The 24,583-nt window shown below is 39.6% G+C and overlaps 1 protein-coding gene across 2 annotated transcripts; it reads right to left on the reverse strand.

The window, feature by feature from the left end:
- Window positions 1-45: 45 nt before the first annotated feature.
- Window positions 46-24,546, reverse strand: GDAP2 (ganglioside induced differentiation associated protein 2). Of its 2 annotated transcripts, none has more exons than XM_081111818.1 (14): window positions 24,342-24,546; window positions 20,804-21,037; window positions 19,489-19,628; window positions 18,910-19,063; window positions 18,413-18,501; window positions 17,069-17,145; window positions 14,564-14,723; window positions 13,779-13,935; window positions 11,199-11,275; window positions 10,444-10,520; window positions 8,683-8,822; window positions 6,908-6,962; window positions 2,378-2,521; window positions 46-588 (listed from the first exon to the last, which is right to left on the reverse strand). In XM_081111818.1, exons 2-14 carry the CDS (start codon window positions 20,968-20,970, stop codon window positions 541-543), a joined length of 1,485 nt encoding a protein of 494 aa, XP_080967944.1. In that variant the 5' UTR covers window positions 20,971-21,037; window positions 24,342-24,546; the 3' UTR covers window positions 46-540. The 2 variants fall into 2 exon arrangements, 1 of the variants encoding a protein (XP_080967944.1); XR_013997113.1 differs by having other exon boundaries at window positions 127-588; window positions 2,378-2,484.
- Between the last annotated feature and the right edge of the window lie 37 nt (window positions 24,547-24,583).

Consider the following 24,583-nt stretch of genomic DNA (forward strand, 5'->3'; position numbering starts at 1 on the left):
TCATGATGTTGACGTTTCTGATCAGTTCATTTCCAAATCCTTGGTCCCAGACAGTTCTCTTTTATCATAACCACCTTATCTGTATAAAACGTGATGCCAGGATCTGAAGCAAATAATGCATCCGGTCAGCATACATTGGTTCTATATATTTTGAGACAGGCTCAAGTACACAAAGGAAGCGTGCAATGTTAAAGAGAGGGTATGAGTGACATGGGTGGCTTGTCTACTGGAGAATCCAGGGTCCTTTCAGGAAACTGAAGATACGCAAAAGTTGCTCCCCAATTGCTATGAACAACCCTCTACAAATGAACATTTTCATTTGATACAAATATACAAAGTTAAAATAAGTGTGCAATTCAGAATGGCCTACCATTTTCAGATTGCTTATGTGCCAGAAAATATACAGTCAATAAAAAAATACCAGAGAGGTGGGCACAAAAGGCTCTCTGGATCTGTACAGCAAAAATGAGTATCACTTCAGCAGGTAGTGATCCGTGGAGAGGGTGGTGTCCTTGGGAACCAGGGCTGGGAGAGGGCAGGTCACAAGTCTGGGGATGGGGGATACGACGTATAGTAAGGCCCATTTTCCTGTGGGAAGAAAAAAAGACAAGAACCCTACGTCATAAGATCGCTTTTACTGGGAACATAAAAGAAAGGGATTTAGAGTCAATGACTTAATACATATAAAATGTCTAGCGCAAGCCATCAGAGCAGTTCCCCGGTAATCAGAGTTGGTGCACAATAGGTAGAGGTGATCAGGATGATGGATGATGATTTTTTTTAATAACATTACCACTTACTGATCTATATGCTAGAAACTTTATCAGCATTTTTCTGAATCCCTTATCCCTTACATCCTCACAGAATGCTATAAAGTAGGTGACACCCTCATCTTACAGAGAGGAGCCGGAGGCTCACACAGGCCACCTAGCTAATCACCAGAAGAGCCCGCGTTTGAATCCATGGCTAATGGAATACAGCACACAGATTCTTTGTTGTCAGACTGCGTGATCTTACTGTGTGCTGAATCTTAAGATAGAGTCACAAAACAAAAGGAACAATTGCTGAAGAATTTAATAACCATAACTTTCTTGGCAGAAATGAGTCTTCTCCATAACACGCCTGAGCGTCCAGGCTTGTACCGATTACAGGTCTCAGGGCGCTTAGTTCAAGATCAAAATAGAGAATTAAATGCCAGAGCTTTAATGTCAAATGTAGAAAGCACCGCATCCATGTCAGAGGAATTTCTTGACCTCATTTTGGCTAACTTTATCTTAATAAAATTCAAAGCAGTTAACTTTATAGGAGATGGACTCTAGATTCCATTTATAAGATTGGAGGTTCATTTATCATTTTTAAGGAAAGCATTTCTTTGACAAACAATGTATTTTTCAGGAAACCTTAAACAGAAAATGTATAGCATTAATGTAAGATAGCAGTTGAAAATGGAGAATGAGGGGCAGGATGAAAATGGCACTGCTCTATGGTATATTTAAATGACAGCTGGTGAGGAGCATTAAGTCTACCCAGTCTTTTTTAAATATAAATATATATATATATTTATATATCATTGATCAGCTGCTTCCTGCACGCCCCACACTGGGGATCGCGCCCACAATCCCAGCATGTGCCCTGACCAGGAATCAAAAGTTGACTCCTAGTTCATAGTTTGATGCTCAACCACTAAGCCACGCTGGCCGTACCAACCATAAGATTTTATTAGCCATCAGAACACATGAAATACTTTACTCATAAAATAAAGAAGAACAGAAATCATAGCTGAAGTTAAAGAAGTTAGAGATAAAATGTGTTGTAGGATATTTATCTTACTGTATCCATGTTGTTCAATAATTAAGGAATAATAATTCACTTCAACTTAATATAGCCTTCCAATATCTTCCCTGGTTCATGCATGAAGATATGTAACCAGCAACAAGTAAATAAGAAGACTAAGGACCTTTTGACCAAGCAAAATGAAACTTTTAGTAAAGACAAAGACTGGCTACCTGATTTACAATTAATATTGAAAATGGACATCAATCGATTCTTCTGGTTCTATTTATGGAGATGAATAGCCATTCAATCTTAAGATAAGTAGGTAGAGGTATGTCTGAAAGATGGTAGAAAAATTCACAACACAACCCAGGACTGGCTTCAAAATTATTGCAGAAAAATCTGCCATTGAAAAGTTTATTGGGGGAGAAGCCCTCTTTTAGGATAAAGTGTTTTCCTAAGAATGTTAATTGATACAATCAAGTTTATAAAAACACACTAATTGCATTAATATCATCTTACAATGGAAGGATGTCCTTATAAGCCCTGCTCTGCAGAGCAGTTAGGAGCCTGCAGCAGGGCAGGGAGAACTCCTGGTACTCACCCTGGCATCATATTCAAGGACAAAAGGAGGAAAGTCGATCTGTTCTGGCGAGATGGCAGAAAACAGCTGGTGGAGGCTGTCCACATGGTGGACTTTGTCCTTCAGTCCTGAGACAGAAAAGGTGGTAAAAAACCATGTTGATACCTGATTAATAGAAGAGAAAATAATTTAAGCCAGTGGCCAGAACTTAGAAATACAAACATGAGTTTGAGAATTTATAACAGATAAAAACTGTATTTCAAAATTGAAACTGAGCTCAGAAGCATCTCACAATAAACAGTGTTTTTCAAAATGCAGGGTGCTGTCCGTCAGTGTTGGTGTGATTCGTTTTAGATGATCATGACCAGCATTTAAAGAAAGAGACGCACTAGCGTGCCGACTACTCGGCACTGCAGTAAAGAGCTGTGTCCCATGAAGCTTGGTTTCCATTGTGTCGCTATGCTCCTATGCGAGTAGTATATAGTGACACAAGTGCGTCTACAATTATAAAAATAAACTGTTCTTCAGTCTGAGACTCAGTTTCTTAATCCATAAAACTGAGCAGGTCAGCTCTCAATACTTTCAAATGATTCTTAAATACACAGGTCTATGAAAGGACTCTTGAATGTGCTGCACCGTAGAGACATGGGGGTGGGTGGAAAATTCAAAGAGAAGATTGGGTCGGGGAAGAATCCTACAATCTCTGGAAGAAGAATTTCTCCCATTTCCTCCTTCACATCCTTCAGGTATTAGCAAGAGAAAATTACTCAAAGTAGACCGAAGCGGAAACCCAGTTAAAAGTTTTCTGTTCAGGGAGACTCAAGAACACTGTGTTCACCTTTTCCATTTTAGTTTGAGAGAGCCTGGTTTATTTACAAGTTATAAATACACATTCAGTTGGGTAAATTGAATTCCTTAGTATCCACTATTTTAAGAAACTGAAGAAAATTAAAAATTTGAAAAGGACTGCTGAGTTCGTTTGTGAATGCGAGAGATTATTTCATCCAGTTCTTTACAGACATAAAACCAAGAACACAGGATCCCAAACAATATAAACCAGGAAAAGATGGTTCACACGAGTAATGGTAATCCACTGGAGCCAGAATCAAGGATGGTTTAAATCCCATTAGCTTGCTTTCTATTAGTAAGTTTCAAAGGAGAAAAAGAGCAGTGATTTATATGTGCAGTCAATTATCACTCTGGGTGGGGTGGCCTGGAAAAAAATCTGAGGAGTATGGAAATCAGAACAGCGTGATTCGATTGCTTTATTACCCCTTGATTTCATCTCATTATATTATAATAAGAAACACTCCATTGATAGTTTTTGACTTAGCTTAAAACAAGAGTGGATTTCATTATACATGGGTTTTATTCTCTCACTCCCTCATTTTCCCAAAATATTACTGAGAGGCAACAGGATGGCTGTCACTTTACAGACCTGGTCCTCAGCCTCTGCCCACCCTGCGTTCACCCTGACTCTTAGCTGAAGCCATTCCAATGTTTGGATGAGAAACTCAACAAGAATTCTGTAAACCATGAGAAATCCCAAAGTGGAAAACATCCCTCACTGAAGTCTTCACTCATCTCTTAATTATGAAATACAACAAGGACTTTTCACTACTCCTCTTACTTAAATTTCTCCACAATGCTCTAAAATAAAGACTATTTCTACCATCTTTGATGCTTTTTCCATCCACTGGCTCCCACGGCATTAGTCAAATCTTGGTTTCCTTGTTGATTTTTAGATTTATTTCCCAGTCTCCTTCCCTGATGCTAGGGCTCTGTCTGCAGTTGTCCTCTTTGCTCTAAGCCCCTCTGTGATTTTATTCATGAACATTTAGGGCTAAAGCTCAGTTTACTTGATATTGACTCTCAAAAATATTTCCCAATCCATGATCCTATATCTGATGCCACCTGGGAGTCATGGATGCCACATTGCTCTCACTCCTACTAATCTAATTAATCACTAAATCCTGGGTTTTTATGCCCCTGGGTTTAGACACTGATATACTCTTTCTTTCTTTTTTTCTTTTCTTTTTGCCTAAGACCAGGTCTTGGCAAACTTTTGCAAAGGAACCTATAGTAAATATTCTAGAATATTAGTTTGATAAGAAAACTTCACTAGTCAGGCCTGAAGACACAGGCATGGATTTGGACAACAGTAGGCACACAGAACTGATGTAATGGTGAGAGGTGAGGTAGGGAAAGTACCCAAGGATGCCTCCCTGGTTTCTGGCTCAGGTACCTTGGTAGTCAGTGGTACCATTTACTAAGATAGGGAATATAAAAAGCAGTTTAGGAGGGAAGGAGGGAGGCAGGAGGACATGCTGAACTTCAGAGGCCTGTGGGACATCTAAGTGAAGATACCTAGTCAGTATTTCAACATGCAGGTCTAAGTACAGGAATGATGAGGATAGCTAACATTTGCTGAGTGTTCAATCTGGGTCAGTGAATGTTTTAAGCATTTTACATGTATTACCTTCATCCTTCCAACACCCTAACAAGGTAGGTACTATATTGCTCCCATCTTATAAGGTGAAATGAAAGCATAACTTGCCTGGGATGAGAAGCTGGTAATCTGTAGAGCTGGCATTAGAACCTACATCATTACCTCAACCTAAAACCCCTGCTTTTAGACATTGGGCTTTACTGAATCTCCAAGACCTTTATTTGGGAACTGCACATATTCTAGAGGGTTGTTGAAGACACAGAAAGGAAAGAAGGTACAGAATGAAAGGAAAGGGCAGAGTGTTTGGGAACACTAACACTCAGAGGAGGAGCAGAGAAAGAGGGGGGGGGGCAGAGGACCCTGAGCAGGAGCAGCTAGGAGGAGGAGGAAAATGAGGAAAGTGTTTGGAGGAAGAAGTGGTCAACTGTGTCTAAGGCTGCGGGGAAACAGGTTACACAAAGACAGAAAAGTGTCTACTGGGTTTAGTAACAGAGATGACCAGTGATGTTGGTGTGAGCAGCCACAGTGGAATTTCGAACCAGACGGAATAATTTAAGATGTATGAAAAGTGAAAATGGTGAGCATAGAACATAGATTACACTAAAAATTTGGTTGTAAAGAAGAAGAGCGATAACTGGAGACTTTAGAGTGTTTAAAAATTGATGAGTTAGATCCAGAAAAATGGGAAAGAGGAGAATTACTGGAGAGAGCTTCCTGAGGAGATGGGAATGTATTGTGTAGTTAGGAGTGCCGGCCCTGGAATTAAAATGCCTGGATTCAAATCCTGCCTTTGCTATCTATTAGTTGCTTACCTTGGACAAGCAATTTAGTGTCTCTAAGCATCAATTTCCTTGTCTGTAAAGTGGGAAGATGACTACCACTGCTGCAGAGATACATTATTGTAAGGCTTACACAAGATGATTCACAGGAAGAGCTGGCGGATAGTAAGTGACTAGACGACGTTAGCTATTGTTATTACCATGGGATCCAGAGACTGCCCTTCATTAAGAAACACTTGTGTGACAGAACAAGGAGGTAATGAAAGGACTAGATGGCAGTTGGTTTGGGGTGCGAGAGAGAAGATAGGGAGAAACCTCCTTACTGAGGTTTCTATGATCTTAAGACCAAGGCAAAGCATCTGCTGGAGTGAGCACTGCTGGTAGGTCAGGGCTTGAGGAGAGCAGACAGCCACACTGGGTCACTGTCAAGTGAACTATCAAAGGACCTCTAGCAGATCAAGCCCCAAGTCTGATCAGCAGCCCAAATCCCCTGGCTCTGCCAATTTCTCCATCAGTGCTCGGCAACCCAGATACGGGAGTGATGAAAGCAAAATGATGTACTATCTCAAGATTAATGGGCAAGTGTGATGAAAGGGTGAAAGGTTATAGGTTAGTTAGGCACTGACAAAAGTGGCTCAAGTGATGGAACATGGGTGTTAGACTGGATGAGAGGGAAGGTGGGGGGGGGGGGGGGCGAAATCAGGACAAAAAAGAGATGACATTTTCAGTAAAAGGGCCAAAGGACTAGATGTCTTAATGAAGTCAAGATGTAGGATCACATATTAGGGATGGAGCTGTGAGCCAGATGGCTAGATTCTAACTCTCATCATCTTAGAGGCTAACATACAAGGCAGAAAATAAAACATGTGATTTGAATTAAAAACATAACAATGATAGAAGACTATAAAATCTTAAGGGGGTACAATGCAGGAGCACCAACTAGGTACAGGACTGGTCAGGGAAGGTTTTCTATGCAAAGTAATTGTTGAGCTGAGACCTGGAGGACATAGTAAGTTAGCCATGAGCAGAGGAAGGAAAGTGAATTCTGCACCAACAACATGAGCAACGTCTGGATGAACAAAGAGCAAGAAGAAAAGATGGAGACGTCACGGCTTGTGAGGACTGTCTACAAAGATACCAGAATTAAACGAGACCAACATCAGGACCACAGCTCAAGATCACTTAACAAGGAAGGGTAAACAAAGAAATGAGCAGTCATAGTGTGACAGCAAGAATTAGGATGTTGATATATATATATGTCTTAATATGCTAGCATGCAGTGCATTTAAACTCATGATTTAGCTAAAAGGAAAAATACTGTACCTTTGAACGAAATGTTGGATGAACAAAATAAACAGCCTTCAAATTCCTCTTATACCTGATTTAAAATAAAAAAAGGGTCAGTATAAGTCATGCCCCAAACCACTCACCATTATGGACAATTAACTCTTTGCCTGAGTATATATATTCATTCACGGGGGGGAGTTTTTAGACAGCTCTGGTTTACGTATTAAATTTTAGGTGAAATGTCAAAAATAATTTAGAGAACATTTTATTATTTAAAGTGTCCGTATTATAGGAGATACTATGTTTTTCTAGGCTGTAACAGCCGTCTATAGATAGGACAAAGGAAATTCATATTTAACAAGCATTTATTTAATGCCATTTTTCATATGAACCTAAAATCTCTGGGATCGAGTTATTATAAACAACAGTAAAACCACTTAAAATTATAGTAAAAATAGAAACTAAAGTTTCAATGATCATATTACAACAATAGTTATAGGAAGTTGACTGTGTCCCAGAAATTGTACAAAGGCTTTATACTTAATTCTCATAGCAAGTCTATGAACTGACACTGTTTCTATTTTAATTTTCCAAAAGTTACGAGCCATCAACTGGTAGAGCCAGAAGTTGAACCCAGGCCGTATGGCTCCAGAATCACGCTCTTTCCACTACTCTATCTAGCCTCCCCAGGCGTGCCTGAAATCATTTCAACAGCTTGTTAATCACCATTGGGTCACATAAGGTTAACTGGAGAAGACTTCAGAGAAATAGTACAAACTCTTCATTTCACAGTTGAGGCCTCTTCAAAGTTAAAGAGTTGGTTAGAGGTAGAGGCAGAATTATAGTGGAGTGATGCTTCCTTATAAAACCCACATTCAAAGCAAGCTAACGAAGTGTGTGTGAGGTAATGACAACTTTAATATTTCGAATTAAGATGAGATTTAAGGGGCGGAGTAAGACAGTTGGAACTTATGGTAATGTGCCTTCTTTGTACACTAATTGCAATATAGATTTTTCAATGCAATCCACAAAGACTTTGTGATGCTACCATAATAAAACAACCACCAGGAAGGTGGATTGCATTTTTATTTAGGAAATCTATTAGTGAGAAAAAAATTTAAAGCAGAACATTTTATCTTTGCTGTAGTGGGGTGTCTATATATTCTGGTTAAAATGTCTATTATCATTTTAAGGGAAATATAGTTTAATGAAAATAATTTTCTGGCTCCAAGTCAGTAGCCCAGGTTCAAGTCCAAATTCTGCATTGAATGTTAGGAGACCTTGAGCAATGTCCTTCATCTTTCAGAATGTCCATATTTTTCCATCTTTCAAATGTAGATTTGAAATCTATCTATATTTATCTAGCTAGAAGAAAGACGAAGTAAATTCATACTTAACAAAGTTATGATAAGCTTATTTTTTTGTATGATGCTAGAATCTCTGGGATTAGATTATGAATTAACAAACTCATGGGTCACTAGATCAAATAAAACAATGTTTATAAATATATTTTGATTAAGTGTAACACCTTATAAATAGAAGGTAGCATTATTATTTTATGTACAAAGGTTGGTCATGACCCCAAACCTTTTCCAAGGTGTTTAAAAAGAAGGCTCAAGTTTACATATGAATTTACTTAAATGTGGTAAGTTGGAGTTAAGCAGTGCCTACAACTATTAAAATATCTGAACTATGAATGATAAAAATCTTTGTATATGAAAGACACTTTCACAGAATACACAGTAATGTTTGCTTCAATTAGGAAAGAAAGAAGCTCTTTCCCTCTTCATAATTTGCAAAAAATAACTAACTTGACATCCACGACATCGTAGAGTTTCTTCAGGAAGTCAGAGTCCAGGTGATTGTATTCGCTTGTCAGTGTGTGAAAATACACTAATACGTATTCCTTCACAGCGATGTGGTCCATTACATGGATAAAGTATAAAAGGGCCTAGAAGATAATGAGGAGCAAAGGTAAAGATTGTTTTGCACAGCCGTCTATTTCACAGAGAGAGGAAAAATCCAGATTAAGCTGCTCTATGCCCAGGCACTGCAGATGGACATTTCACTCTGATGAGCATCAGTTCTCTTTAGAAGGATCTCCAGGAGAGTGAATCATGCCACTGCCCAATCATTCTCATGAACGCTACAGTACGATCCCTTTCTCTCTTGTCCTAACAGTGGTTCTCAACCTTCCTAATGCCGCGACCCTTTAATACAGTTCCTCATGTTGTGGTGACCCCCAACCATAATATTATTTTTTTTTGCTACTTCATAACTGTAATGTTGCTACTGTTATGAATCGCAATGTAAATATCTGATATGCAGGATGTATTTTCAGGGGTCTCGACCCACAGGTTGAGAACCAATGTTAAGGGATGAAGGAGAAGAACCAGTCTCTATTCTAATAACGCTTCCTGTTACTCAAAAGAGTTCTTCGGTCAACTACCAGGTTTTTCCTCTGTAGAATAATGACATCAAAATCATCAGCAGTAGAATTTTTAGACTTTCAATCATTCTTGAAGTTTCTGCTTGAATTCAATGAAAGTCTTTGCAGTCTCTACTGACATAGAGGCTCATGGCTCTCTTATAACAGAATTACTGAGAGAGGATATTGTAATGACGCCTCACATGGTTCACTTTGAAGGCTAGTTTTCTTAGCACCTTTACTGTTGACCTGAATGATGAAAATGAGAACAGGTTGAGCCAGTAGATGGCCGTGGGCTGGGCAGCTTTTCTGGAGCTCTGAAAGACTCAAATGTAATGTAACCCAGATCGGGTAGAGAAATATTCCATTACAAGAAAGATAAAATTTAAGAGAAACAAACACAAAGCAGACATACAATATGGGCAGGGCCAGTGTGACCCAGTGGTGTAGCTATAAATTATGGCAATGAGGAAGCTAAGAGGTCAGAACTGAAAGATTGTTATCAAACAGGCTGTTCCCCAATTCCTCCTCAGGGAGTCCTTGGCATTCCCATGACCGGATTAACATGGATTAGGATCCAACTGCTACCAGTTGTTACCTGGTTTGACCTTATAACACATCTCAGTATTTTATATGAAATGACACATGAATATCTAGACCATCAGGGAAGTGCACACTGACATCAATGCAGGATCTATGTTTTTATTGGCATCAATTACACTATAAGAATGAGTGTTACACAAATTGAGAGTTCTCTCTCTCTCTCCATCCCCCTTCCTCACCTCTATCCTCTCTCTAAAATCAATAAAAATATAAATTTAAAAAGAAAGAAAAGAACGACAGACTTTATTAGTACAATGATAATACAGGAAGATTCCAATAAAAAATTTGCCCATTACATGATATCCAAACAAAGCAGATGGGTTTTTGGAGATCACATTATGACATCCCAGTATTTCTGTTTCTCCCACAGAGCAAAACCAAACCCCTAACTTACTGAAATGACACATGTAGATCTGCAGAACCCCAGGGCTGCCACTCCGCCAGAAATATACAATCATCTCACATTCTAAACCCTGATTCCAAATTCACATCCTTCTTTTTAAATCAACATTATTTGTAAAACAGCCTTTCCATGGCTTACCTTGTCCATATCTATTAGTGTTACTGGAATGTTTCTTCCAACCACCACCATCACCGTGCGACCGCAGTTATCAACACCTATAAACAGGAAATGTAAACAGTACCCAGAAACTTTATTCTAGAAGGATTTGTCCTGAGCACCAACCTGATAAAAATAGTTCACAATATGTGAAAGACGGAAAGCCAGCAACATAAGTTTTTCAAATTCCATCTTCAGATTTCTTAGAAAACCCTTTTTAGTTTACCTTTAGGAGGTTTTGATGACTGCCCTTATTACTTTTAAGATAAGGCCTCTTATGGGTTTTAAATCAAGGACAGTCAAAGCTAAGGTTGCAGGCAAAGATCTTTTCATACAGAGCTTTTTGTTTAAACTTACAACTTTTAAAAACATTGGTAATCTGGGGAAACTAAATGGAACTCAAGTATCGTCTGAAAAAATACAATGGAGAAAGAATGGCAGTCTGAGAACTTTCACTGTCTCCATTATACATTTATATAAGGTTTGAATTTTGTATAGCAAGTATATGGTACTTTTAAAAGCAGAAAAAAATGTAATAAGAAAAGGACACTGAGAAGAAATGAAGTTGGCCGATATACATCTACCAGTTGAAATTTTCATAGGTTTCATCTTCATTAGTACAAAAACACTTCATTCATAGAAAATGGACAACAGCAGAGAAAAATGAAGTCTCGAACAGCATGCCAGGTAGGGTCCTTAATTAGTAATAGAATAAGTTGCCATATCCACAAGCTCACCTGTTTGGTATAAGGCTTTTAAAGAAGCAATATCCGATAGGTCCTCAGATCTTGCTTGACATAACCAGCGATTATAACTAGAGAAATAAAAGATATAATCATTATAATAAACCCTTGTAAATTAAATTCAACAGTTGGGACCTGTTTTTATCTTGCCCTGTTTTATTATAATGAGGAAGAAGTTAGAGTTGCCGTTATATATGCAGAATCTCTACTGTATATTATTGATAAAATAAGCACAAACGAGTTACTGAGAAAAGGTGTCCACACATATTTAAGAAACCCTTTATGATCAAATGAAGACTACTCATGTTATTGGTTCAGATACCAAGTCTCAAACTAACACTGTTTTTAAATACTATTACTCTCCTTTGCAAAAAAATAAAAATAAAAGCAAAGAGAAAGCCTGAAGCAATAGCAGTTCTACAAAATAGATGTTCATTCATTCAACAAAGATTTGCTCTATGATAGGGGTTGAGAATACTATACTGAAAAGACACCGTGAGTGCCCTCCAGGAGTTTACTTTGCAGAAGAAAAACGGGTGTGTTGTACATGTAATGTTATGTGGGACCACAAAGGAACTAGGTAACTTTATCTGTAAAGTCCTGGCTTCTTTAATGATTGGTTAGTCACAATAGTTGTACTATACCCCCCATACCAGATCACGGGGACCACAGTTTGACATTGGCTAAGAGGATATTCAAAGAAAACTGTTTGCCAGATGATTCTTACACATGGCGTAGAAATCACTGAAACTATCATCTGATTGGAAAGGCTGTTTATTGGTGACCCCTAGTGGCTACTGTGCTTTTGTTTATATAAATTAAATCGCCCTGACCGGTTTGGATAGAGCGTCGGCCTGCGGACTGAAAGGTCCCAGGTTCGATTCCAGTCAAGGGCATGTACCTTGGTTGTGGGCACATCCCCAGTGTGGGTTGTGCAAGAGGCAGCTGATCGATGTTTCTCTCTCATCGATGTTTCTAACTCTCTCTCCCTCTCCCTTCCTCTCTGTAAAAAGTCAATAAAAATATTAAAAAAAAAATTAAACCATAATAAAGTGAAGACCAGGAACTCAGGAGACGCGAAATTCTAACTCTAAGGGACTCCAGAGATCACCTAGTCCAGTGGTCGGCAAACCTCGGCTCGTGGGCCACACGCGGCTCTTTGGCCCCTTGAGTGTGGCTCTTCCAGAAAACACCACGTGCGGGCGCGCACGTACAGTGCGATTGAAACTTCGTGGCCCATGCCAGAAGTCAGTTTTCGGAAAGGAGATAGATGAAACAAGTATACAAGACGAGTGTGGATGGGAGAGTTGGAAGGGGTCGACCTCAGCGAACGTACCTCAATCAGATTGAGGACGTTTTTTAGCAAAGGCCAGCTTAGGAGCACCCTAATTAAGTTAATAACAGTGTACCTACCTATATAGTTTAAGTTTAAAAAATTTGGATCTCAAAAGAAATTTCAATCGTTGTACTGTTGATATTTGGCTATGTTGACTAATGAGTTTGCCAACCACTGACCTAGTTCAACTCCCACTTTACAGATGGAGAATGAAAACCACCACACATTATTAACTATAGTGGATAAATGCTATGCTAGGCTTTAGTTAATTAGAGTCTGAAAAAGCATATAGGAGGCAGCATCTGCTCTAGACTCTATTCCATCTATTGCAACTTATCTCCAGCGAGATACATTTCCAGAAACCGTCCCTTCTGGGCTAACACCTGGAGAATGGGCAGGAATTGAAGGATGAGAGTATTCCAGTCCAAAGGGATGCCAAGTAGCAAAGCGCAAAGGTAAACTAGACCACGATTTGCTCAGTACTGAAGAGAACAGCAGTGACCAGTTTTAAGAGCCTGCTAAGTATCAGCTGCAGTGCTAAGCTCATGACATTATCCTATTTAATGTTCACAACTGTATAAGCTGTCATCCCCTCAGCCAACCCTATAAGGTAATGGATGATATTAACCATGTATAGCTTATGACTTTTTTCTTTCCTTTACCTTTTTTTTGAAAAGCAGCTAGCTTTCCAAGAACTATCAATCCCTGGAAAAGCTTACCCAGAAGTACAAAGCTACTTTTCTTTGTTTCAAAGAGGATGTATTCAGAATTGCTAAAAAAAAAAAAAAAAAAAAAAAAAAAACCTGAAAGAAATGAAATGCCTTTATATGGTCCTGAGGATAAATCGAGGAGAAATAAAGCTCTTCTAAATGTAATAAAACTGTAGATTATGTTTTAATTATAAACATAGTCAAGCCGGGTGAAAACTTTGTAAGTCTGCCATTCCCGTTCCCTAGGTTCCACTGTTACAACAGAACCTCACCCAGAAGCACCACAGTTATCGCAGGAAGAGCAGGAACTCTGAAATCAGACATGCATCCCAACACTGGCTTCAACACATGTTAACTGTGGCCCCCAATAAATTAACTTTGAATTTCTGTTCCACAAAACGGGGACAATATTATCCTCACGGGACTGCCATGAGGAATAAAGTGGGAAGCATACACATGGATAGATGGAAGGCCCTTTCTTCCTTCCCAGGACCTACGTGTCTTTCAGGCCAGAGGGGTTTCCCTTACTTTCTCTGATGCTGCTTCTGTAGGGCTGCCTCTGATAACTGTCCCTGAAGGATCAGTCTTCTCTGCTTATCAATATCTCCTTCCATTCGGGCAAAAGCATGAGAGCCAATGAAAGAGAGGTCAGCTCCCAAGCCTTCTTCCTCCTCTTCTTGGTCGTCTGTAACAAAAACACCAGCAAGAGAGCTGAGGACAAAACTTGACTGTAAATGCTACAAATAGACTATGAATGCCCAACGGGGATGACTATGAGCTAGCTCAAAAGAACAGAATTAAGGTTATATTTTGAGAATGAAAATGAAATCTGATTTAGGCATCTGAAGAATTGAAATAATGAAGGAAAGCAACAAATGTTTGGGGTCATTTATCCAGAGCCGTTTAAGGGGGGAGCACCTGATTGGCCAGCACATAACCTCAGTCCTTTGGTCAAGTCACCCAGGAAGGAAGACGTTAGGTATGGTTTTGGAAGACCTTGTTGAAGCTGTTGAACATTTTAGATGATCATGTACGGGACTACTGTCTCAACAGTGACCTGTATCAACTTCACGAAGGCAAGAACGTTGTTATATTCACCTCTGAATTTCTACTGCCTAACACAGACCTGACATAGGCATGTGGGTGTATTTAATTTTTTTAGTTTTATTTAAAGAGTAAATCTTAACAAGAATAAGATGCTTAAAAACCTCTAAGTTGGTCTTGATCTCAGTGTCACACTAACAGACACATACTCCCTTCTGTGATCAATCCCTTCCCTTCCTTAAGAGGGAGATGAGAAAGGCAGAACTCACCTTCCGGGGCACCAGGTTTCTCACTTATTCGAATCTGCCGTTCGGGTACCACAGGCTCCCCTTCTGCATTTCCAATATCTGCAGGCAGGTATGGCAATGACCGCCCCTCCTCCTTTAATGACCTTGGGAAGTACAGAGGGAGCAGCTTTTGGTAAGCAGCCTGTGTCGGAAAAGCAAGACGTTCTGTGACAAATCACGAAGTAATGAAGCAGGCACCTCAGTGCTTAGTGCTGCTTAGTGATGCTGTGAAGAGAGCCTCCATCAGGGGGAAGACCTCCCCTGCCCTAAGCTCAGAGCAGATGCTGTCTGGGACCTCCTTCAGTTTTGTGTTAAAGATCAGGACATCATTAGCTAGTTAAACATGGCTCCCATTCCGGCAATTCCCGGTGACTGAACCTGGAATGCGTCCTGCCACTCCTGTCTCCTCCCCACCCTTCACCTTACTAACGACATGTCTTTCAAGATTCGGCTGAGATGCTCCTCCACAATGCTCAGTGAGCCATCAAGGTCCACTGATCCGGTTTAATTTTTGAGTTGTTTTTTTTTAATACTCATTATGGAGAATTGCAATTTCAAGACTTTTATTCTTCTTTAGAGGTTTCCCAAAGAACAAAGGAAAAATTTTTTTAAATTAGAATGGAATTCATTCTATTTTATAATTTCCATATGAGTTGGTTCATTTGACTCATTTATAAATCCATGATACATCATAGGCATTTAGTGCTCTTATTTTTCCTGTATCTTTTTCATCATCCTAGAAATTATTTTATCATTAACCATTAATTATTCCTGATACTAAAAAAAACCGAAAAACTAAAATAGTATAAAAAAACCGCCAAAACCGGTTTGGCTCAGTGGATAGAGCGTCAGCCTGCGGACTGAGGGGTCCCGGGTTCGATTCCGGTCAAGGGCATGTACCTGGGTTGCGGGCATATCCCCAGTGGGGGATGTGCAGGAGGCAGCTGATCGATGTTTCTCTCTCATCGATGTTTCTAGCTCTCTATCTCTCTCCCTTCCTCTCTGTGAAAAATCAATAAAATATATTTTAAAAAAAAACACACAAAAAAAAACAAAGAATGATAGAATTGCTTAGAAAAACAATGAAATCATTCAAGAAATCATGTCAGTTTTCTTACTGTTCACCTGTTATATTGCATCATCTTTCATGTATAGACACATAAGAAGAGACACCATTTTTATAGCCTTTTTAAAAAACTGAGATGGAATTCACATACTACAAAATTCGCCCTTTTAAAGTATTATAATTCCATGGGTTTTAGTATATTCACAAAGTTGTAGAACCATCATCATTATCTAATTCCAGAACATTTTCATCATCCTAAAAAGAAAACCTAAACTCATTAGCTAGGTCATCCCCATTCCTCCCTCCCTGACACTGGCAACCACTAATCCACTCTCTGTCTGTATGGATTTGCCTATTCTGGACATTTCATAAAAATGGAATACAGTCTGTGGGCTTTTGTGTCTGGCTTCTTTCACTTAGTGTAACATTCTCAAGGTTCACCCCCCACGGTAGCCTGTATCAGTACTTCATTCCTTCTTAAGCTTCATATTCCATTGTATGTATATACACATTTGTCAACTCATCAGTTGATTATATTTGGTTGTTCCCACTTTTGGGCTGTTATGAAGAATGCTGACATACATATTTCATGTACAGTGTTTGTGTGGACAAATGTTTTCAACTTTCTTCTGTCTTTACCGTAGGTGATTAGATGTGACATTGTAAGTTCAACATTTTGTGGAAATGTCACTGTTTCCAAAGCAGCTGCACAATTTTACATCCTCACTCGATATGTACGAGGTTTGGATTGCTCTACAGCCTCACCAACACTTGTTATTATCTATGCAATTGCAGCCATACTAGTGAATGAAAAGTGTTTTTTATTTGCAGTTTCCTAATGACAAATGTGGAGCATCTTTACATGTGCTTAGTGGTCATCTGGATATCTTTTCTAAAGTAATGCCTTTTTAAAACTTCTGCCCATTTAAAAAAAAAAGACTTTTTTAAAAAGCAATTTAAGGTTCAAAACAAAACTGAGAAGGTACAGAGATTTCTCCACCAGAGTGGTATATTTGTTATAACTGATGAGCCTACAATGTCACATCTAATCACCTACGGGTGTTGTACTGATGCCCTTTACCAGGTTAAGGAAGTTACCTTCTATTCCCAGTTTGTTGAGTGCTTTTATCATGAAAGGCTGTTAGATTTTGTCTAATTTCTGCATCTACTGAAAAGATCATGTGGTTTTATCTTTGATTCTATTATTATTCTACCCACTATTCTATTACTATGGTGCATTACATTGATTGACGTTTGTATATTGAACCAACCTTACATTCCTGCGATAAATCCCATTTGGTAACCCTTTTATATGTTGCTGGATTCAGTTTGCTAATAATTTTTTAAAGATTTGTGCATCTCTATTCATAAGAGATATTGGTCTGTAAGATTTAAACAATATAACATAATTAGCAAAATACCTCTTCAAGTTCAGAGACAGCAAATACTACTTTTTCAATGGTCTCCCCATGAATCTCTAGAAATCTCCTTACAGTGCCTAAGGAAAAAAAGAAAAGAAAGATTATTCAAAAAAAAAAAGAAGTTACTTACATATAAAGAAAAATCAAACTCTTCAAAGTTTTATTTTTGTAATGGATCACTGCTCATTTCATTCAGGTCTCTGCTCAATGAAAAGATAAGATCTCTGCTCCTCAAGAAGTTCAGTCTAATATAATGTCTATAAATAATACTCTATCTACACAATATATAAATGTACTATGAAATCCTTGAGCAGTAAGGATCTTAGTTTTTAAAATAGCTAATTATTAAATAAGACTATTTATTTAAGACTGAGGCCAAGCCCTTGCCCTAAATTCTATACATGCTAATGTCGTTGTAATTTTTTGGTGGATATAAGACTTTTAGCTCCTCATATTTATTTTTTGTTTAATGATACATCAGATGTATTTATTAGCTTATAAAACATGTATGAAATAATTGTTAAATCCAAAAATCATAAGACGATAAGAAATGTCATTCTCCAGTTAATAAATCATATATCTATATACACACAGGGAGTAGGGACCTGGTTGCATTCACAGGATTAAGACAAGAAAGTCAATTTTTATTCTATACTAGAGGCCTGGTGCACGAATTCTTGCACAGTGGGGTCTCTCGGCCTGGCTAGTGATCAGGGCCAATGGGGGCTGTCCAGCCTAGAAGGAGCCGCAGGAGGTTGGCTGGCCAGCCGGGGGAGGGACCGCAGGAGGGCTACAGGGCCTGTCCAGCCCTCTCGTCCAGTCCCAATCAGCTGGACCACAGCAGAAAGCTAACCTATCGGTCGGAGTCTGTCCCCTGGTGGTCAGTGTGCATCATAGTGACTGGTCAAGCGGTCAACCGATCAGTTGGACACTTAGCATATTACGCTTTTATTATATAGGACATTATATAGGATACTTTTGTATTTTTTCACAGATTATGTATTACTTTGGTAATAATAAAGAAATCAGTTTTTATTAAGCTCCCACTATGAATTAGGATTCAAATACCCAAGTATTGGCCATACTTCTTAGCTTGGTATCATTTTAATAAGCAAATCTTCCATTCAAATGGATAAAAATATCAACACAAGAAAGTAAATTGAGAGGTTTACACTTTATCAATACAAGCTTCCCAGTAGGTGCCACGGTCGGTTAACAACTCCTTTGGCTATAATTATTTCATTAGCGATATAAAATTTTTAAGTCTCAATTTATGTACAGCCCCCCAACCCCATGTATGAAGTGCTAAGCCAAATGATGCACGGCATCTCCAATATTACTTACGAAGGGCTATGTGTGTGGCATCCTCTAAAGGATAACCTCGTTTTGCAGAATTGATGACACAGAATCCAACAGAAGACATTGACTGCTCTCTGCAACCAAACAGAAAACACAAAAATTACACTACCAACATCCATAATCCACAACTAATTTTAAAATGCAGCTTAACTTCTCCTTCCCTGTCCCTTCAACAAATCTACCATAGAAGTTAACACAATTGCAGTATTTAAAAATGATATTAACTTATAATTTAATTGCACCATGTGGGGGAAATATATTCCACATAAAGACTGAGTAAAATGAGAACAAGTTACATTCTCAAGTCACCCAAAGCCATTCCTGTTACTGCTAAGTTTGAGAAGACAATGGACTCTATCTTCAGGGTCCTCTGAAATTATCTAAATCCCTCAAATTCTGACTCTCGTAGCTAGGCTTCCTTGTGAAACCAGGGCCTTTAACAATGTATGGCATGCAATGGCCAGGGAGCGAGAAGGCCGTACTTGGCCAGCTGAAGGACGTTTCGGTAGCAGCTGTACAGGGAGCTCTCAGCTGCTGTGCGGTAGCGGCTCTTGTACTTGGGTCCCACCGTGTGAATGATGAACCGGGCCGCTAGATGAAATCCTTTGGTCAACTTGGCTTCACCTGTCCGGCACCCTGGGAGCAATGGAGCACGTACGTCATGGTGGTGTTAGAGAGAAAACAACAAAACAATGCATGACACAGAGAATAAGAACGTTGAGAAATTTCCGTTAAAAACATGGGTTAAACACATTTACCTGTTCCCAAAATGACAGCGAGCAATACAATAGGTATGAAAACAGAGACGATAAGAATGGGAGAGAACGTGAAGCAAATTAAGCATCAAAATTTTGGAGGGTAGACAGTCAATGACCTAGAAGTAACTGACTTAGCAACGCAGGGGAACCTAACTGTGAGGAAATGGGGCAATCAATATGAAGAAAGGGGGTGGTACTGAAAGGCAGTGCTGGATTCCAGACAGACTTTCATTCAATTCCAGATTCCACCATGTCCTGCCCAGACTCTTCCTAAGCAAAACATCCTTAAGAAAATCCACTCACCTTTAAGTTTCTGGAGTTCCTCCTTCAAATCAGGCCCTGCCAGCATGAAGATACTTTCTGACACGGGATTCTTATCTGTGAGGTTTTCATTGCTGGTGTTCACAATGGCTGTACAGTTCAGCAATGCCACGTCTCCTTTCCTGAGCAAACAATACATAAAGAGCAAGTGTGGGGATGAGGAGGAGATAAGAAAGCTAGTTTCTAATTCTTTCAAAACGTTCTACTCTCAGAAAGACTAATCTAGCATCCTAGATAGATATGGAAAGCAATTCCTACAAGTCTAAAACAAATAAAACCATGTTATTCCTTTGCTTCCTTCACATTTGTTTCATTATAATAAAATGCTCATAGTGCAGACATGGTTGGTGTAAAGAGTTTAGACACAGCAGTATTGTGTATAATATCCCAACTATGGAAACAACTAAACTGTCAATCAACTAATAAATTGATAAACTAAATGTGGTGTAGCCATACAATGGGATATTATTTGGCCATAAAAAGTAATGAAGTACTGATTCAAACTACAACATGGATGAATCTTAAAAACATTACACTAAGTCACAATTGATTCGATGTATAGTAAATGTCCAGAATAGGTAAAGCTATAGAGAGAGAAAACAGGTTAGCAGTTGCCTAGAATTGAGAGATTGTGTGTGTGTATTTGGGGGTCGGGGGTAGAGAAAAGGGAAGAGGGTAGTGACTGCTGATGAGTATAGAACTTCGGGTCAATGAAAATGTTCTAAAATTGACAGTGGTGATGGTCACACAACTTTGTGATATCTGGCTTGTATAATTTAAATTGGTGAATTGTATCTCGATAAAGCTTTTTATAAAAAATAATGTATTACTACTAATACATTCAACAAGATAGATGAACTTTCAAATAATTATGCTGAATGAAAGAAGTCAGACTAAAAAGTAGTACACTCTAGAAAATGCAAACTAATCTATAGTGCCAGAATGGTCAATGGTAGCTTGGGGATGTGGAGGCAGGGAAGGCAGGAGAAAGGGATTTCCAAGGGACACAAAAAATATTTGGTGGGGGAGATAAGTATATTCACTATCTTGATTGTGATGATGGGTTCATGGCTATATATGTATGTCAAAATTTACCAAATTGTATACTTTAAATGTGTGCAGTTTCTTGTATGTCAATTATACCTTAATAGAGGCACATATGTCTATGCAAAGCACCATTTCAACAATGCTAGGGCTTACAAAAAAAAGTTTAGAAGAAACTCTGAGAAAAAAGAAATTAGGAAGAAGTTCTGAGAATGTATTATCACATCGTGATGTGATTTAACCAAAGAATTACCAAAGAATCACTTTTCCATTGATAGTCTTGTTAAAAGGAAAAGGTGATCTAATGGTGTCTGTGTCGGTTGCAGTATCAGAAGCATTTAGTTCATCTTCACAAGAGTCACCCCAGCTTGGCAGTGTATCCACATCCACAAACTGGGAAGGTGCACCCAAGGGATCCATGGAATGGGAACTTCAGCTCGTCTTTTCCAAAATTCCTCAGCAACTCAATATTCACGGGAGACTTTAGCTTCAGAGAAAAAGAAACCAATGTTTTAATAGAGAAGCGCAAATAACAAAACCCTACTGTGAAGTGCTCTAACAGTATATTGTATTATTATAGTCACTTATACAGTCCATAAAAATCAATGTACAACAAAGGATTGCTAATTTTTTTCTCTCTAAATTTCTTTCAGCTTTTCTAAAATAGGAAGAGGGATTATTTAAGCACAAATTCTTTTCAGAGAATTACAGCCACTAAAAATAATCACAGGGACCACCAATTCTTCTTTCCAGAAACATAGGAATATTCATTCAACACTCACCGAGTGTAGGCTAATGGGGGAAGAGCTAGGTGCTGCAAGATTAAGTAATACGTACAATTTAAAGAGTTCAGTCTAATGATAATGTGGCAAAATACAGAATGAGAAGCAGGGAGCTTACTTCAATCAAGCAGTAAGAGATAATAAGGTTTGAACTGAGTGGAGAAGGAGATGGAGAAAGCATGGATTTTAAAGGCCTACATTCCTGCTCTGCACATGCCTAACTGTCTACTCTCTCAATACCAGGATAAAACTGCTTGCGAAGATTATTTTTATTTGCTACTAAGTACTCCTTTGAAATTATTTTGAAATAAAGAAACTAATTTTATCCACAAGTTTGTATTTAGTCCATCGAATCAGCCTTTGAAACTGGAGGCACAATTCTATTGATCTGTTCACAAGTATTCAGACTTGAACTGCACAAGCTGAACAGAGGACATAGGGAGACTACACTCACTTCCCACTTGACTAGTTCTGTAAGAGAATGCAGTATCCTCAGTTCTCTCTCACAACATCTTGATCGCCTTCCCCCCAGTCTGCCTCTTCCCAAAACATTTCCCTACCCCATTTCTCCTTCGGAAATGGAAACTCTTTTCACTGCTGAACTTTTTGAAAGTAATCTGTTTTGCAGCTCTACTTCCTATTCTTCCATTTATGCCACGTACTGCAGTTTTGCTTCCACCTCTCTAACAATGCTAAAGCTGCCCTTTCAAAGTCAACAATACCTCCCCAAACGTGGAATCTAAGAGCTAACCAACTTTTAGCTGCATTTACTATTATTTCCTTCCTGAAACGCTATTATCTTCTTTAACAGTACACACTCCAGGTTCTCCTTTATCTCTAGCCTCATCTTGTCAGACCTTCTTCCCAGATCTTAAGTCACTGTGACCCACAAGATACTGGATGTGAAATGAGCAGTAAGTAACAGTCAGAGCGCTATTTGTAGGGCAGAGTTGAATGGCATTTAACAAAGGGTAAATTCTTTTTCAGCTCCATCTCTAAACAGAAATTTACTTTCTAACCAAAAAGAAATGTAAATCTCCTCCTCCCCAGCGATGCAAACGGAGCCCCAAAGCCAAGCTAGGCAGGAAAATCTGATTCCTTATCCTTAAGGAACAATAATTTTTAACATTCTTGGGGTCACAGGCCCCTTTGAAAATCACATGAGTAATAAAGACCCTTTCATCACCCAAAATGTGAGCACATAAACTCACACTGCCAAATAAATTTGAGAGGGTTCTCAGACTCAGATTAAGAATCCCAGTGATGGAAAGAATGCAAACAGAGGGCTCAGGTAAAGAGAGAGGATGGGTTCCATCCCCAGTCAGTGCACATACAAGAATCAACCAATGAATGCATAAGTAAATGGAACAACAAAATTGATGTCTCTCTTTCTCCTACTTCCTCTCTATTAAAAACATCAATAAAAAAAAAAAAGACAATAGAATTAAGCAGAACACCTTGGATCACTGTCTCAAAACAACCTGATTGTCGTCTGGATAAAAAGAAAACTATCATTTTCCATTTATATCTGTGTAGTATTTATTCTTCAAAATGCTTACACTGATTAGATAGGCCTAGATAAAATTACAAAGAGAGCTGGTCCTTGCTTTTGATCTCCCTTAAAAAAAATGTTTTTATTGATTTCAGAGAGAGGAAGGGAGAGGGGGCAATAGAAACATGGATGAGAGGGAAACATCAACTGGCTGCCTCCTGCACGCTCTCTACTGGGATGGAGCCCCCACCCCAGCATGGCATGTGCCCCAACCGCGTGGGGACCATGCTCAACCAACTGAGCCACACCAGCTGCGCTTGACCTCCCATTTCGACCAGTTCATTTTCACTGTCTTTGCATAAATTACGGGTTTACCATTCTTTACGTCTTTGTATTTCTATATTTATTCGGGGTACATTAGATATTTGTGCACAATACCTTTATCCCAACATCAAATCCATTATATTTAAATCATTCTATGCAAATGGAAAGAATGACTTTTCTTTTTTCAAAATTACTTAGATGGAAAAACAAACAAGCAGTCAAATATGTCAACAATAAATAGAGTATAACACACATATTGCTAAACCGCGTCAAGGGCACAGGTCCAATTCAACATCATCATTCAAAAACACCCAAAGCACATGCTGTAAGGATGAGTTAGCAGTACCACATTAAAAGAACTTTACTATCTTCAATTATAAGTATTAATACTTTGAGCAATTTTAAATGTAAATAAGAAATCAGGGTCATACTCTTGTATAGTGTATGTATTGGGAACTTTATAAGATGCATAACCTTAGCACTCAGTCACAGCTGCTCTTACACCAACTTTTATTAGATATGAGATTAGTTATCTACCGTGTACACAGGTGTACAACAGCTGTCTTAGCATCAGATCACCCAAGGGGTGTGATCTAGGTGGGAGGTAGCCTACTCCGTTTTCTACGGAAGCACAGGTTAGCTTTCCTTTTCCACAGCTACAGACGCCAGGACTCATTTCTGAACCTTTCTGTGCCGCCCAACTATACAGGCGAACAGAACTGCAAGAGCACCTTAGCCTCAGTTACCCAGCGAGGGGGAGTCAGCTCGGGTCACTTCCTCCTCCAGCGGCCAGGGAGCGGAAACACAAAGCCGGACCAATGTCACTCCAGGGACTGCGGGGATCCAGACAATTCGGCACGGGACGCCCAGTCCACCGGGACAACATACAGATCTCACTCCGGGATTACAACCCGCAGGGCTCCCGGCCCCATCTCTCCGCACCCAGGGCACGCGCCTCCCCCGTGACCACAGCAAAGCGATCCCTGTGCCCGGGTCTGCCTACCTTCCCTCCTCCCGGATAAGCCGTCCCGGACGGCGCATCGGGAAAGAGAACCCCAGCAGCGGGGAAGGATCATTCTTCCAGAGAAGCCACAGAACTGACCCTCTGCCCGCACACCCAGCCGGGGTGAGTCCAGTGTGCCCCCGGCCCGCTCCGCCCCGCCTCCCCTCCCGGCCCCTGCCCCGCCGCTCACCTCACTCCCGCGGTCCCATCCGGGCGGCAGACGGGGCGGGTTGAACTCCTCATAGGAAGCCACCGATCGGCACCCCGGACCACCCCTCCAGGAGCTGGAAGGGCAAGGCGATCCAAGTCCCTGGAAGCCGGAGTGACCAGCTGCAGAAGCTCTGGGCTGCGAAACACCGACTTCCGTTCCCGGCAGGTGCTCACCAATCAGAGCCCGGCTCTTACGTCATTTCCGCCTATCGAGGCCTAGGA

The sequence above is a fragment of the Myotis nattereri genome (genome assembly GCF_964212035.1).
Source record: "Myotis nattereri genome assembly, chromosome: 18".
NCBI lineage: Eukaryota > Metazoa > Chordata > Mammalia > Chiroptera > Vespertilionidae > Myotis > Myotis nattereri.